Source organism: Brachyhypopomus gauderio, chromosome 11 (genome assembly GCF_052324685.1).
Source record: "Brachyhypopomus gauderio isolate BG-103 chromosome 11, BGAUD_0.2, whole genome shotgun sequence".
Taxonomy (NCBI): domain Eukaryota; kingdom Metazoa; phylum Chordata; class Actinopteri; order Gymnotiformes; family Hypopomidae; genus Brachyhypopomus; species Brachyhypopomus gauderio.
The window spans coordinates 24,596,201-24,610,784 of NC_135221.1; the positions used below are offsets into that span (position 1 = coordinate 24,596,201).

General features: G+C 45.2%; 1 protein-coding gene across 5 annotated transcripts; it reads right to left on the minus strand.

Moving 5' to 3' along the window:
- Window positions 1-827: 827 nt before the first annotated feature.
- LOC143527559 (uncharacterized) lies at window positions 828-11,517 on the minus strand. 5 transcript variants are annotated; one of them, XM_077022865.1, is made up of 19 exons: window positions 11,222-11,517; window positions 10,544-10,726; window positions 9,706-9,862; window positions 9,399-9,470; window positions 9,160-9,275; window positions 8,893-8,955; window positions 8,740-8,810; window positions 8,449-8,641; window positions 8,240-8,323; window positions 8,049-8,144; window positions 7,709-7,924; window positions 7,343-7,461; window positions 6,993-7,119; window positions 6,670-6,755; window positions 6,386-6,527; window positions 5,922-6,058; window positions 5,694-5,808; window positions 5,416-5,470; window positions 828-4,448 (listed from the first exon to the last, which is right to left on the minus strand). In XM_077022865.1, the coding sequence occupies exons 2-18, from the start codon at window positions 10,721-10,723 to the stop codon at window positions 5,417-5,419; spliced, it is 2,028 nt and encodes a 675-aa protein (XP_076878980.1). In that variant the 5' UTR covers window positions 10,724-10,726; window positions 11,222-11,517; the 3' UTR covers window positions 828-4,448; window position 5,416. The 5 variants fall into 5 exon arrangements, with proteins under 5 accessions (XP_076878980.1, XP_076878979.1, XP_076878977.1 ...); XM_077022864.1 differs by having other exon boundaries at window positions 7,343-7,458; window positions 7,709-7,930; window positions 11,222-11,515; XM_077022862.1 differs by having other exon boundaries at window positions 828-4,370; window positions 7,709-7,930; window positions 11,222-11,515.
- Between the last annotated feature and the right edge of the window lie 3,067 nt (window positions 11,518-14,584).

The window sequence follows — 14,584 nt, forward strand, 5'->3', positions numbered from 1 at the left end:
CGCCCACCTGAGGGACGAACACAACAGGACAACTGCCGCTGTAGGCCGTAGCACTTTTTTTTTTACACACGCGCACTCTTTTTTTTCCCCACACACATGCAAGCTCACACACGCGCAACTGGGACAAACAAATGACCCTCGGTGAGATGGATCGCAGGCTCCGCCCACCTGAGGGACGAACATAACAGGACAACTGCCGCTGTAGGCTGTAGCGCTTTTTTTTTTTTTACACACGCGCACTCTTTTTTTTTTCCACACACGTGCACGCTCACACACGCGCAACTGGGACAAACAAATGACCCTCAGGTGAGATGGATCGCGGGCTCCGCCCACCTGAGGGACAAACACAACATGACAGGACAACTGCCGCTGTAGGCTGTGGCAATTTTTTTTCCCACACACATGCACTCTTTTTTTCACACACATGCACGCTCACACTTGCACTCTCACACGCGTACTTTATTTATTTCACACACGCGCATGCTCACACACGCACAATCACACATGCACTTTTTTCACACAAGCACGATCACACACACTCTCACACGCACTTTTTTTTTCACACACACGCACACTCACACATGCACACTTTTTTTCACACACGCACGATCACACGCACTTTTTTTCCCTTTTTCCCCCACACACGTGCACGCTCACACACGCGCAACTGGTACAAACAAATGACCCTCAGGTGAGATGGATCGCGGGCTCCGCCCACCTGAGGGACGAACACAACACAACAGGACAACTGCCGCTGTAGGCCGTAGCACTTTTTTTTTTACACACGCGCACTCTTTTTTTTCCCCACACACATGCAAGCTCACACACGCGCAACTGGTACAAACAAATGACCCTCAGGTGAGATGGATTGCGGGCTCCGCCCACCTGAGGGACGAACATAACAGGACAACTGCCGCTGTAGGCTGTAGCACTTTTTTTTTTACACACGCGAATAATACAAAACAAAGCAGCAAGAATTACATTAAAATGTCCATATAGAACAAGCACTAATAAAATGCATGAAAAACTTGAATGGTTAAAGGTTGAAGACAGGTGCAAGATGACCCTTGTAAGATTAGTTAAAAACATATATGAACAAAAACATCCAGTGGAGCTCTATGGTCAAATGGAGCGTGTAAAAGAAAGAGAAACCAATTCCACAAGATATACAACAAAAAACTATTTCAAATTACCTAGAGCAAAAACTAATTATATGTGCCGAACTGTAATTTATAGAGCTATGAAGGAGTGGAACTCATTGCCAGTTTCATTACTTAAAATAGAGGGCAAATTTATGTTTAAAAAACAAATTAAGAAACATTATTTAACAAATAATATAAATTAATGGAATTAAGTTAAATTGTCTTTTTTAGTTTAAACTTCTTTTTTATGTTACTGCTGTATTTATTTATAAGCGGATTTATTTTTTATTTTTTTTACTTATTCAGTTGTTGATATTGTTGATAATGTCATTATGGTGATGGTGAGAATGATAATGGCAATAATGGTAACGATTATTATTATTGTTCTTATTATTATGGTTATTATTATTATTGTTAGTATTAATTTTTAATTTTAATTTTATGATTGTTGTTATTGTTATTAAGTTGGCTTGTATTGTTAGTGTGGTTTGTCTTTTTGGACCCCAGGAAGAATAGCAGCTCTGAGATAGCAGCTAATGGGGATCCTAATAATAAAACTAAAACTAAAACACGCGCACTCTTTTTTTTCCCACACACGTGCACGCTCACACACGCGCAACTGGTACAAACATATGACCCTCAGGTGAGATGGATCGCGGGCTCCGCCCACCTGAGGGACAAACACGACATAACAGGACAACTGCCGCTGTAGGCTGTAGCGCTTTTTTTTACACACGCGCACTCTTTTTTTTTTTTCCACACACGTGCACACTCACACACGCGCAACTGGTACAAACAAATGACCCTCAGGTGAGATGGATCGCGGGCTCCGCCCACCTGAGGGACGAACATAACAGGACAACTGCCGCTGTAGGCTGTAGCGCTTTTTTTTTTACACACGCGCACTCTTTTTTTCTACACACGTGCACGCTCACACACGCGCAACTGGTACAAACAAATGACCCTCAGGTGAGATGGATCGCGGGCTCCGCCCACCTGAGGGACGAACACAACACAACAACAGGACAACTGCCGCTGTAGTCTGTAGCAATTTTTTTTACACACGCGCACGCTCACACACGCGCAACTGGTACAAACAAATGATCCTCAGGTGAGATGGGTCGCGGGCTCCGCCCACCTGAGGGACGAACACAACACAACAACAGGACAACTGCCGATGTCGGCTGTAGCACTTTTTTTTTACACACGCGCACTCTTTTTTTCCCCCACACACGTGCACGCTCACACACGCGCAACTGGTACAAACAAATGATCCTCAGGTGAGATGGGTCGCGGGCTCCGCCCACCTGAGGGACGAACACAACACAACAACAGGACAACTGCCGATGTCGGCTGTAGCACTTTTTTTTTTACACACGCGCACTCTTTTTTTCCCCCACACACGTGCACGCTCACACACACGCGCAACTGGTACAAACATATGACCCTCAGGTGAGATGGATCGCAGGCTCCGCCCACCTGAGGGATGAACATAACAGGACAACTGCCGCTGTAGGCTGTAGCACTTTTTTTTACACACGCGCACTCTTTTTTTTTCCACACACGTGCACGCTCACACACGCGCAACTGGTACAAACAAATGACCCTCAGGTGAGATGGATCGCGGGCTCTGCCCACCTGAGGGACGAACACAACACAACAACAGGACAACTGCCGATGTAGGCTGTAGCACTTTTTTTTTTACACACGCGCACTCTTTTTTTCCCCCACACACGTGCACGCTCACACACGCGCAACTGGTACAAACAAATGACCCTCAGGTGAGATGGATCGCGGGCTCCGCCCACCTGAGGGACGAACACAACACAACAACAGGACAACTGCCGCTGTAGGCTGTAGCAATTTTTTTTTCCCCACACACGTGCACACACACACGCGCAACTGGTACAAACAAATGACCCTCAGGTGAGTTGGATCGCGGGCTCCGCCCACCTGAGGGACGAACACAACAGGACAACTGCCGCTGTAGGCTGTAGCGCTTTTTTTTTACACACGCGCACTCTTTTTTTTTCTACACACGTGCACGCTCACACACGCGCAACTGGTACAAACAAATGACCCTCAGGTGAGATGGATCGCGGGCTCCACCCACCTGAGGGACGAACACAACACAACAACAGGACAACTGCCGCTGTAGTCTGTAGCAATTTTTTTTACACACGCGCACTCTTTTTTTCCCCCACACACGTGCACGCTCACACACGCGCAACTGGTACAAACAAATGATCCTCAGGTGAGATGGATTGCGGGCTCCGCCCACCTGAGGGACGAACACAACACAACAGGATAACTGCCGCTGTAGGCTGTAGCGCTTTTTTTTTTACACACGCGCACTCTTTTTTTTTCCACACACGTGCATGCTCACACACGCGCAACTGGTACAAACAAATGACCCTCAGGTGAGATGGATCGCGGGCTCCGCCCACCTGAGGGACGAAAACAACACAACAACAGGACAACTGCCGCTGTAGGCTGTAGCAATTTTTTTTACACACGCGCACTCTTTTTTTTCCCCACACACGTGCACGCTCACACGCGCAACTGGTACAAACAAATGACCCTCAGTTGAGATGGATCATGGGCTCCAACCACCTGAGGCACGAACACAACACAACAACAGGACAACTGCCGCTATAGGCTGTAGCACTTTTTTTTCACACACGCGCACTCCTTTGTTCACACACGTGCACTCTTTTTTCCCCACACACGATCGCACGCACACTCACTATTTTTTTCACACGCGCACGCTCACACACGCGCACTTTTTTTCACACACATGCACGCTCACACGCGCACTCTTTTTTGACACATGTGCACGCTCACCTCACACGCGCACTCTCATACGCTCACTCTTTTTTCACACACGCGCACAAGACAAATATAGACAAACAAATGACCCTCAGGTGAGATGGATCGCGGGCTCCACCCACCTGAGGGACGAACACAACACAACAACAGGACAATTGCCACTGTAGATGGAGGCGACCAGTAGGGGGCCCGCCATACCGTGACAGTCCCCCCCACCAAGGCGCACTCCCCTCCACCGGGTGTGCGGAACACAGTGGCAGCACACAAAACAAAGGGGGAGGGCGGGGACAAGGCAGGGACCTGCTCCCTGCAGTCCAGTAGCTGTAACACAAACACACAGAGTAGCTCCTCCTCACTGGGCAGGGACAAGGCAGAGACCTGCTTCCTGCAGTCCTGGAGCTGTAACACAAACACACAGAGTAGCTCCTCCTCACTGGGCGGGGACAAGGCAGAGACCTGCTTCCTGCAGTCCTGGAGCTGTAACACAAACACACAAATAGGTTAGCTCCCCCTCATTGGGCGTGGCCCTGGACCGACTGGGCCATCAATGAGATGACAACCACGCCCCAGTTGGTCACAGGGCCATCACACCCTAGCGGGCCTCTGACCGCTGAGCCCCCCATGGTGTGTGGATGGAGTGCAACCTGCTCCCCACTCGTCCGTGGTGCCTGAGTGCGCAGGGTGCCTCCCTGGGGCGAGGCTACTCCACCCAGTAACCGCTCCCGGCTACCTTACCTCTCGGAGCTGACCCCTGCCTTTTGCTAGGGGTCACCCCAGTCTCCTGGGTGAAAGATACTAGCCGACATCCATCTAGACAGCTCTAAATGACTAGTTCAGAATACTGCTTAACAATAATGTCGAATTAAGATTATAGGAGGGTACACAAATCTACAGTGGTAGACCGTTACCGACAGCACTGTAAATTTAAAGGATTTATAATTATAGATGTATGGTTATCAGTGAATGTTCCTCCACGCCATCAGCATAATTTAAACCTCTGCGAGCGAGTGGTATCGCATTTGTAGTATTTGTGCAAATGTAGATAGTTTAGCTTTGTAATGTTTGAAAAACAGTAGGCCTGTCCTTAATATCAGAAATGTCTTTAGCTGATATTTTTATCTGGTGTTTTTTTGCCGGATGCTTTGGGTTTTGTCTTTGTATCCCACTGCTATAATGAATCAACAACTTATTTCCATGTCATAAATATATATGGAGTGCTTCCACGCAACACTACACATATAACAGCCCATAATCACAGGTAAAGTCATGCAGGCATTCCTCTCAAACACCCCAAGCTTTGTGATGTAGTCATATGCAAATCATATGCAAATTTAACAATGCACTATTCTATAACGTTCTAGTTTTTAAATTAAGAATTACAAAATAAAATAGCAACCAATGACATGTTAGTCAAGGATTATTAGGAATGGAAAAACAGTCTTACCTTACACAGTGCCCTCACTGATCTGGGTCTTTAACAATATCAGCCTCTTCAGGTCCTGTATGAAAGCAGAAGGGAATGAGGCTCGGTGAATCAGGCCAGGTGTCTCCTGGGAGAATCGCCCCAGGAGCATCAAAGTCACACAGGGCTGCTGGCAGTACACTTAAGTTTCTCTCAGGATGATGAGGAGTTGATAAGAAATGTACTTAAGTTGTTATTCAACCTTTCAGCAGCATTTCAGTGTTCTCAGTAATTAAAGGGTATTCATTTAAAACACAAACCTCAGAAGCAGTGAGCGATTGGCAGTTGAGCAGCTGTCTAATGAGGTTGTCAAGCTCTATGTACTTTATCAGCTTTTCATCTCTCTGCCAAAGCTCTTTCTTAAGAAGATCCAGCCTGGATGAGAAAAAGTGCATGTTTATCAGTAAAAAAAACTCACAAGATGGGAAGAAGATAACCGTCACCATCTTCAGTATTAAGAAAAGAGGAAACTGTTTCAGTGTTGTAACCTTCGGTGCATGGACGTTGTTGTGGCAACAGCACTTGCTCTGGCACCCTCCTCTTCATTCAACCGACAGAGCAGCTCTTTCTTGTTAAGGAGCAGAGCCTCGTTCTCAGTCTGCACCATCTTCACCATGTCACTCTCCTGGAGAGAAACACCCACAACCTCAGTATTTCAGTATCTTCACCATGTCACTCTCCTGGAGAGAAACACCCTCAACCTCAGTATCTCAGTATCTTCACCATGTCACTCTCCTGGAGAAACACTCTCAACCTCAGTATCTCAGTATCTTCACCATGTCACTCTCCTGGAGAGAAACACCCTCAACCTCAGTATCTTCACCATGTCACTCTCCTGGAGAGAAACACTCTCAACCTCAGTATCTCAGTATCTTCGCCATGTCACTCTCTTGGAGAGAAACAACCTGAACCTCAATATCTCAGTATCTGACTATCCTCAGATGCGCTTTACCCTCTGAAGACGCATGCTGAGGATCTCCAGCTCCCTCTGCTGCTCCACGATCTTCTCGTCTCGCCAGGCCGTCTCCCTGAGATACACCTCTTTGGCCTTGCAAAGTCTCTCTCTGTGCCGTAGCTTCCTGTCATGCTGCTTGCTGGAGACACATTGAATCAGTTTAGAAATGGAGAAGGAATAAGTACTTTTCTAAGCATGTTTAAAATGGCAGCGTGAAACCAGCATGCGTAGTGCTTTCAAATGGAGAATTTCGTACGTATGATGGTTAGGCGTCTGTCTACCTGATCTGAAAGGACAAGTTAACATCGGCTTCCTGGAGCTGCGTGTGGACTTTCTCATAGTCCTGCTGGCTGAGGGTCAGTTTCTCCTTATTTATTGAAAATAAAACACAGAGTGCTTTCTTAGAACAGCCTTCATGCTTAGCTATACGACAGCTATAAAACAGCTATATTGTGTATGATACAGCTATATGTATGAGGGAGCTCTGTCTGACACTGACTGTTTTATGTGGTGGGTTAGTGGTCATGTATGGAGACTGCAGGGTTAGGGTTAGATTAACCTAACCCTGGCCCTAACCATGCAGAGACCTGTGTGAAAGAATCACCTTAGTTATCTCCAGGTCTTGGACCTGCCGAGCAAGCTCCGCCTTGGCCTGACTCAGCTGAGCGTTATTGGCCAGCAGTGACTCCACCTCCAGCCGCAGCTCCTCCTCCCTCACTGCTAAGCGCTTCCTGTATGACATTAAGAAGCAAAAAAAAGGTTTCAGAGAGGGCGGAGCCTATCACACATCACCTTGCTAATATTGTAGAGCCTAGCCACTTTGATCTGAACCGCATAACAAATTCCTTATGTTTCTTACAACTATGTCATAAATCATATCTTTTTACTGTAATTGTCTGTGGAGTTCACTAGTCTGTGGAGTGCACTAGTCTAGTGGATGGCAGCTCTCAGTACCACTGCTGTTGGGAGTTCTCCACTTGATTCTTCAAGGTGGACATCTCAGCCACCATGTCCCTAAGCTCCAGCTCCAGGTTGTTGGTGTGTTTGCTGTGAGTCTTCTCTGCATTTAGCTGCTGGGTGTCGTAAAGGACAGGTGTAAGGGTCAGGTGTAAAGACCAGGTGTAAGGGACAGGTGTAAAGAAGGGACAGGTGTAAGGGTCCAGTGTAAAGGACATGTGTAAAGGACATGTGTAAAGGCCAGGTGTAAAGGCCAGGTGTAAAGGCCAGGTGTAAAGGCCAGGTGTAAGGCACTCTGTCATCTACATTCCATGTTCACATTCCACACTGTGAACATTAAGACACTTGGCAAACAGGCTTTACCTCTCTCACCACAGGTTCCACCTGCTCGTGCTGGAACAGGTACTGGTCCTGCTCCTGAGGCTGGCACGTCTCCAGGTCTTGCTCTAGGACGTTGATGCTGCTGTGATGTTGGCTGTTCCTCTCACTCTGAGCAAGCAGCTGTTCGTCACTGTTCATGAGGAGATCACGAGTCCTCTTGAGCTCCTCATTTAGCCTCTTGCACCATGTCCAGGAGTCCTGCAGCTGAGTCAAAGTGAACATGTTACACGTGCTTCCAACAACCCTGTTTAAGATAACCATGCATTTCCACTCTGTGCATTTGTGGTCTGTTACTACATGTTAGCCTGAAGCCCGTGCTCACCTTGGCCTGCTCAGCCAAGTGTTGTTGTTTGGCCTGCTCTTTCTCTTCATGAAGTGTGGTCCTGACCCAGTCCAGTTCAGTGGTCAGAGACTCCAGCTAAGAATGTCACAAGGCCAGAGGATTAGTCAAAAAGCGTAGCTAAGAGTCAAAGAGTTCCACAAACATCAGAGCGACTCGTCTCCCCTCCATACCAGCTGCAGGTGCTGCGCACACTTCCTGTCCTGTCTCTGAGATTTCTCAACATTGACTTCATCAATTTCTTCCAGGAGATCTATCTGTGAATGCACAGCAGACAGCATTTTGCTTTGATCATCTGGTAGACCTATACTACCCTCACCAGGATTACAACCATCTAACCCTCACCATCTAACCTTCACCCTAACCCTCTGGTGACTCTCACCTGCTTCTGAAGGTGCTGGATTTCAGCCTCATGGTCGCAATTTTTTTGCTCCTGCAGTTCCTGCAGCTGCAGGGTAAGGTCTTCCGCCACTTGCCTCCTCTTCCTCTGATCTTCACATTCCTCCACTGCTTTCTTCCTCTGCAGGGTCTCCTGCTCAAGCCGAGCCTCCATCTCCTCCATCTCCTCGCGGCACCTACAGAATCAGTCACACACATCACCATTTAACCAACTGACTCGTCAGTTATTACAACCACTGACAATACTGAAAGCGAGTAAAAATCAAGTGCCCACCTCTTATGGATGTCCTGTAGTGCTTTCTTCCTCTTAACTTTAGATGAAGAAGTCGTGCTGAGGATCTGACTCTAAAGGAAGCAGACAGCTGTTATTTTCGAATTTGTGCTGAGGATCTAGAGATTCCACGAATGTGAGGGTGCTTTGTTTAACCTTTGACAGTTTCTGAGTAAACGCCTCGTCACTGTCACCTTCATCCCTGTCAGTGTCTTTAACCTAATGATTCAAAGAGGATTGAAAAACTTTGTATTATGATGTTATGAATAATATTAATAATTATTATATTGCATGAAAACATAATTCCATTATTTTTTCTTCCACAGGATCCTTCAATGCCCATTTAATAAACTTTTATGAAATGACTTCCTCAAAGTTCCATACATTTCTATAACACTAGATGTTTAACTCATCTCTTCGTACCAGCTCAAGCAACTGCAAGCAGTCAGTGTTCATTTTGTGAACAGTGGTCTTCAGCTGAAGGACCTCTGCCACCAGGAACTCCTTCACCTCCTCTACCTTGATGTGTTCAGCCACATCTGTAGGAAGAACAGTTTCTCTCTTTGTTTGAAATCTTGAGCAACTGTTTCTAATTACAAACCAATTAATCATGTACATTTAATTTGGCTGAGGATAGAAAAAAATGTGAAAGAGTGTGTTACCATGGCGTTTCCAGTCCTCTATTTCCTGTCTAAGTTGCTCAATTTCTAGCTGAGCAGCCTGGAGCTCTGACTCTGAAAGAAACACAGAAACAAGGACGTTATGAAGGGACACGCTTATGTTAGACATGTACGCATGGATGCTTGCTTACACACACACACACACACACACAGACACACACACACACTACATCAGGCCAGTATAACTTAAATTTCCCCTCATCCCTCCTCCTTATTTGCACAGGAGGAAGTGGACAGCACATCCGACCATTTGTGGATGAGATCAGGCCGTCCCTGCTCAGACACCCACCGTAGGCTCTGAGGGCCGAGCGGGCTGACTCCAGCTCCTCAGTGAGGCGGTGGATCTCCCCGTGGGCCATGTGCAGCCTGGAGGTCGCCTCAGCCACATCCTTCTCCAGACACTTCCGCTCTTCCAGGAGATTCTCCTGACCAGAACGCCTGCTCGCCTTAAACAGGGCAGAAAAATGCGTGTTCAGCGCACGACTGACTCGTGAACCTGACAGAAACACGCACGCTGTAGACGTTTTCCATCCCAGGTGAGCATGCATGCTGCATCATCCGTCGGGCTGCTGTGCTCAGAGGGTTAGAAGGTTAGTTAGTCAGAAGGAAGAGCAGGCCAGGTTAATTTGCTGGTGAAATACAGAAAGGTTGCTGGTTTTCTCAGCCAGGAAGGGGGAGACAGGCACACATCGGCGTTTCTTCCTATCAAACTATAATAAAGCATTAGCAGTGTAGACGTACGGGGTGAACCCTCTCCATGGTCTGCGGCACTGGTCTGAGCTCCAGGAGTCTTCTTCCACAGACTCTGCCCTTGCAGGCACTCAGCCTTGTGGGGAAAGAACGTTTGTAGGTTTCTCTGGGCCAAACTGCATTTTAACAAAAAAATTATTAACCATAACAAAACCAAACCACACTGTGTGGCCTTACTTGGTCTGGGTTCTCTTCAGGACTCTGCAGTATGGTCTTCTGAAAACCATTTGGCTGCAGTGTCTTCGTGGTGCCAAACACACGAGAAACACATAAAACGTGCATTGGATACAGAAATCTGTTCCTACGTGATCCTAAAAAATTACCATAGCCTCATTTACTCATCTCGCCAATTCAGGATCGCTCGAAAACACACTCACGATTTTGAGCTCCGCCGCGTGCTCCAAGCGCAGCTCCAGTATGTTCCGAGTGAGCTCTCTCGCGCGTTTGTCCTTCTCCACGTAGAGCCGCCACAGCAAAGCCAGACGCTCAGAGCTGGAGGCGTCCACAGACAGTCCTTCCTGCACCAAGCGCTGCTCCATCTCACTCAACGACTCCATCACCTGAAGAAATACAGGCGCAGCTAAACACCTTCATCCCTGATTATGTAACTACACATCAATAGAACTAACGTGTTAGGTTCCGTTTAAATGGGGTAAAAATGAGTGTAAGGTATAAATAACTCATTTAAAATAAGTTACCAAAGCTGCTAACGTACAGTTTTAAACAGGTACCAAAGTTCAGAGACGCTCTTACGAAGACAGCAAGTTAAACAAACGGAACACGAGCGAAAGGGACGGACGGCATGCCACGAGGATAACGCGGACAGCTGTTTTCAGCTTTAAACGATCTAACCTGCCAAATACGATTTTATAATCAATCCACTCTCACTTCAGAAGTGGACAAAGCCGCTAAACCGCATAGCGATCGTCAGTCAAACAAAAACAAGCTAGCATACAGGACTACAGATTAGCTTTGAAGTAAATAATTTAAATCCATCGCATCATATCGTTTATCGTCTTCATTAAGAAGTGACTAATGTGTAAAGAAATGTTTACCTCTGTAGTCTGTACCGTTTACCTCTGTAGACAGACAGCCGTACAACAGAATGTAACCGATGTTTCTGTATTGAACGCTTTTTAAACGCAAAACTTTCCGTCAGTTCAACCAACTCTGGTCTCGTTTCGAACACAAACTTTGGGATTCTGTTTAGATTCTAAAATGCCGCGTAGTGACGTCAGCGTGTTGACGAGAACCGCATCAAAATGCAGCTTCCATATAAAAACATAGTAACGGCGTGCGGTGCGTAGCGGACATGCTTCCGTTTCAGCTAAAGCGCAGTTGTGATGGGACGGCTCACTCTCGCGAAGGAAAAACAGTCCCGTTACAGCTGTCTGTGGAAGACCTGGGGTGGGCTAGTAATCATCACTGGAGCTTAATGCTATCCCACATGCAAATTCAACAAAAATATTACAGTGCTTATTCCTCATACTTCTTCTTATTATTATAGTGCTTGAAAAGCACTATATTGCAGTGGTGTGCAGTCAGGCCCTTCTAACCCTTCAGAGAAGGGGTAATAAAGGTGTATGTAAAATTATATAAATATATATATTTCATTAATAAAGTAAAATTATAAACCAGTTCAGGATGCTATATTAACATGTTATATCAGTGTTTTCTTTGCTGCTGTAGGACATATATCTGACTTAGAGTCAGAGCCGGCCCTGACCAATGTGGTGCCCTAGGCGAGATTTTGGTTGGTCTAAGTAAATGTACTCTGTACAATCCCAAGCCATTGCACAAGTTAACACCTTGTTCATTTTGCCAGCAAAACATAATCATATAATAATTAGATTTTGTATAGGATGTATGAATAAGGCAGCTGGTATTTATTTATACAGTAAATATATGGCCCTTACATAGTTTGTATTATTATTTGATTTAAAACACAATGACAGAAAGGCAAAATCTTCAAATGATGTACAGATGTACAAAATAATGGAAAGAACACATGACAAAGTATTTAAAAGTAAATAAAATATAATTACAAATGCAAGCATATGGGTGATAGTTTTGAACATGAAGCCATTATGTTTCAGCTACGAAACAGAATCAGTACTTTTATATGAGAATTTTCAAAACAATTTAAGGTTACACGACAACATCTGAGTTGAAAAATGACCAAATAGTTTTTGTGCTCACATTGTTGATGCAATAATGGCCAAATTAATTAGTGAAGTAAGAGGATAAGTGTCAGAAATCATGGCATCAGATGGAAAGTGTAGACAAACCACAAAAGTTGAAGCTAGCTGGGATAGACGACGACTTAAGGGGATGAAAGTACATTGTACAAGTATAGACTTGGATAGTACAGATCTGGTGCAGCACCCCTTTGATCCAATTAGATCCTATCCAATTCAAATTAATGCATAAATAAATAAAAATATTTTTGAGCTTTGAAACATCATGACGACCAACCTGTTCTTGTCCTTATGTCAGATGATTGCTGTATGTGGCTGTGTAATGGACAAGGAATATAAGGCTATTTTGTAAGATCAGATCAAACACCACACCTTCAAAATGTATAGATATTTAATCCAGAAACACAGCAGGAAGAAATTCAAAAGTGATTTAATGATCATCAGAATGAAGTAAAGTGCCTTCCATTGCCTTGCTAATCATGAGTTCTAAACATTAATGTAAACCAACTGATCAACATGACTAAATGGTCCTCATTGGTCCAATCTCAGCACAACTGGGCACAGAGGAGAATTCTAAGAAGGACTGAAGCTATTCTGAAGGCAGAGGCTAGGGTTAGCATGCATGGAACAAACAGAAATATGACACAGCACACTGTCACTTGTTAAAGGCCTCACAAATAATTTTTAATGAATTCCAGTGCTGAAGCTTGTGATATTGAACTGTTCAAATCCCAACAAAAAAAATACACCATCACATTGTCACAACCTGTCAGTGGCATTTCTCAGTGGTGGAGGCGGTTTATTCTGTTGGAATGGCAAACTTACTTCTTACATCTAATTTATTGAAAGATACAATGAGAACCACAAGCTAAAGTGCATTTGACAAAATGCAAAGGATGGGAGAAGGACTACTTTAACATAATTGCATTATGTAAGTACAAAGATAAATGGTGCTCGTCATTCTGCAGTTAACATCAGGAAAAAACAAATACTACTAAGATCTATAACTCCTCACTCTCATACAGAGGGGCGGTGTGATGAGGGATACTCTCAGAGCCCAGGGAGGAGAGCTGGCTAATGGTGGAGAGCATCTTCAGCGGCTTGGCTGGAGGTGCTGTCTTGTTCAACCGAGCTGAAATAGAAAAACATTGCCAGATAGGGTGGTTGGGAAGAAATGTGCCAGTGGGTATATAACATGTGGCTACAACATGTGAGTTTATCATTAATGAAACATGTAAATGTAATTGTGCCATATTTTGTCAATTGTGATTTTTTACACCCCAATCGAAATTTGTCCTCCGCTTTTAACCCATCTGTGCAGTTCACACACACACACACACACCAGTGATTACTAGGGGGCTGTGGAGCACACGTGCCCAGAGCGGTGGGCAGCCCTAGCCCGGCGTCCGGGGAGCAGTTGGGGTTAGGTGCCTTGCTCAAGGGCACCTCAGTCATGGCCTCAGGTCTGGGAATCGAACCCATGACCCTCTGGTCACAAGACCAGTTCCCTACCTCCAGTCCATGACTGCCCCACAAAACATAACATTTATTATGTACATATGTAATGCAATAAATTGAGCTTCAACGAAATTTGTTTTTCCAAAATTATGTACCTTTGTAATATCAAATCACAAATCACACCGCCACCACTCCAGACCCAATCAGGGAGGGGTTCAGCTCATATATGGGTTTAGCTCATTCAACACATAGATGTTAACATGACAACACTCTGACAACAATAATTAGAGAGGTACATAAAAGAAGTGATGTGAATGATAAATAATTCTAATCTGTGCGTGTTGTTGCGCTTAGATCCTTTTTCACCTTAGCGCAGCACGTCCGTTTGATGCAAAAAAGATAACCAGTCTTGTCTTTAACCTTTTATTAAAAGCAAATAAAAATACAGAGCGCTCTGGAGAGAATACACAAAAGCCTTACTACTCTACTCTGTAGCTTTGTGTGCAGGTCTCTCAAACACATACTTTTCCACCTGTACTTTATAGTATGATCTGGGTATAAGCCCCCACCTTTGCTACTCTGCGAGTCTGAAAACTTGTCTGCCTAATTCTCAAAATTGACTACCTGTCAGCCACTCTTCACACCTCGGGGTCACAGACGTCGGATACATACATTTCTTGTCTAGAACTAAATGCGATGATTCCAGCCTTCCATTTCCAAATGTCAACTCTGTTTGTAAATGCAATAAAGCATCCTGTTATT

Bases quoted from the DNA above. Each gene is read 5' to 3' on its own strand.
- LOC143527559 (XM_077022862.1), bottom strand. From the start codon at position 10,723: ATGGAGTCGTTGAGTGAGATGGAGCAGCGCTTGGTGCAGGAAGGACTG. The intron at 6,756-6,992 runs GTGATTCTTTCA...TCAATAAATAAG, and splicing joins AAGACCTGGAGATAACTAAG to GAGAAACTGACCCTCAGCCA. The intron at 6,059-6,385 runs GTAAAGCGCATC...GTTTCTCTCCAG, and splicing joins TCAGCATGCGTCTTCAGAGG to GAGAGTGACATGGTGAAGAT.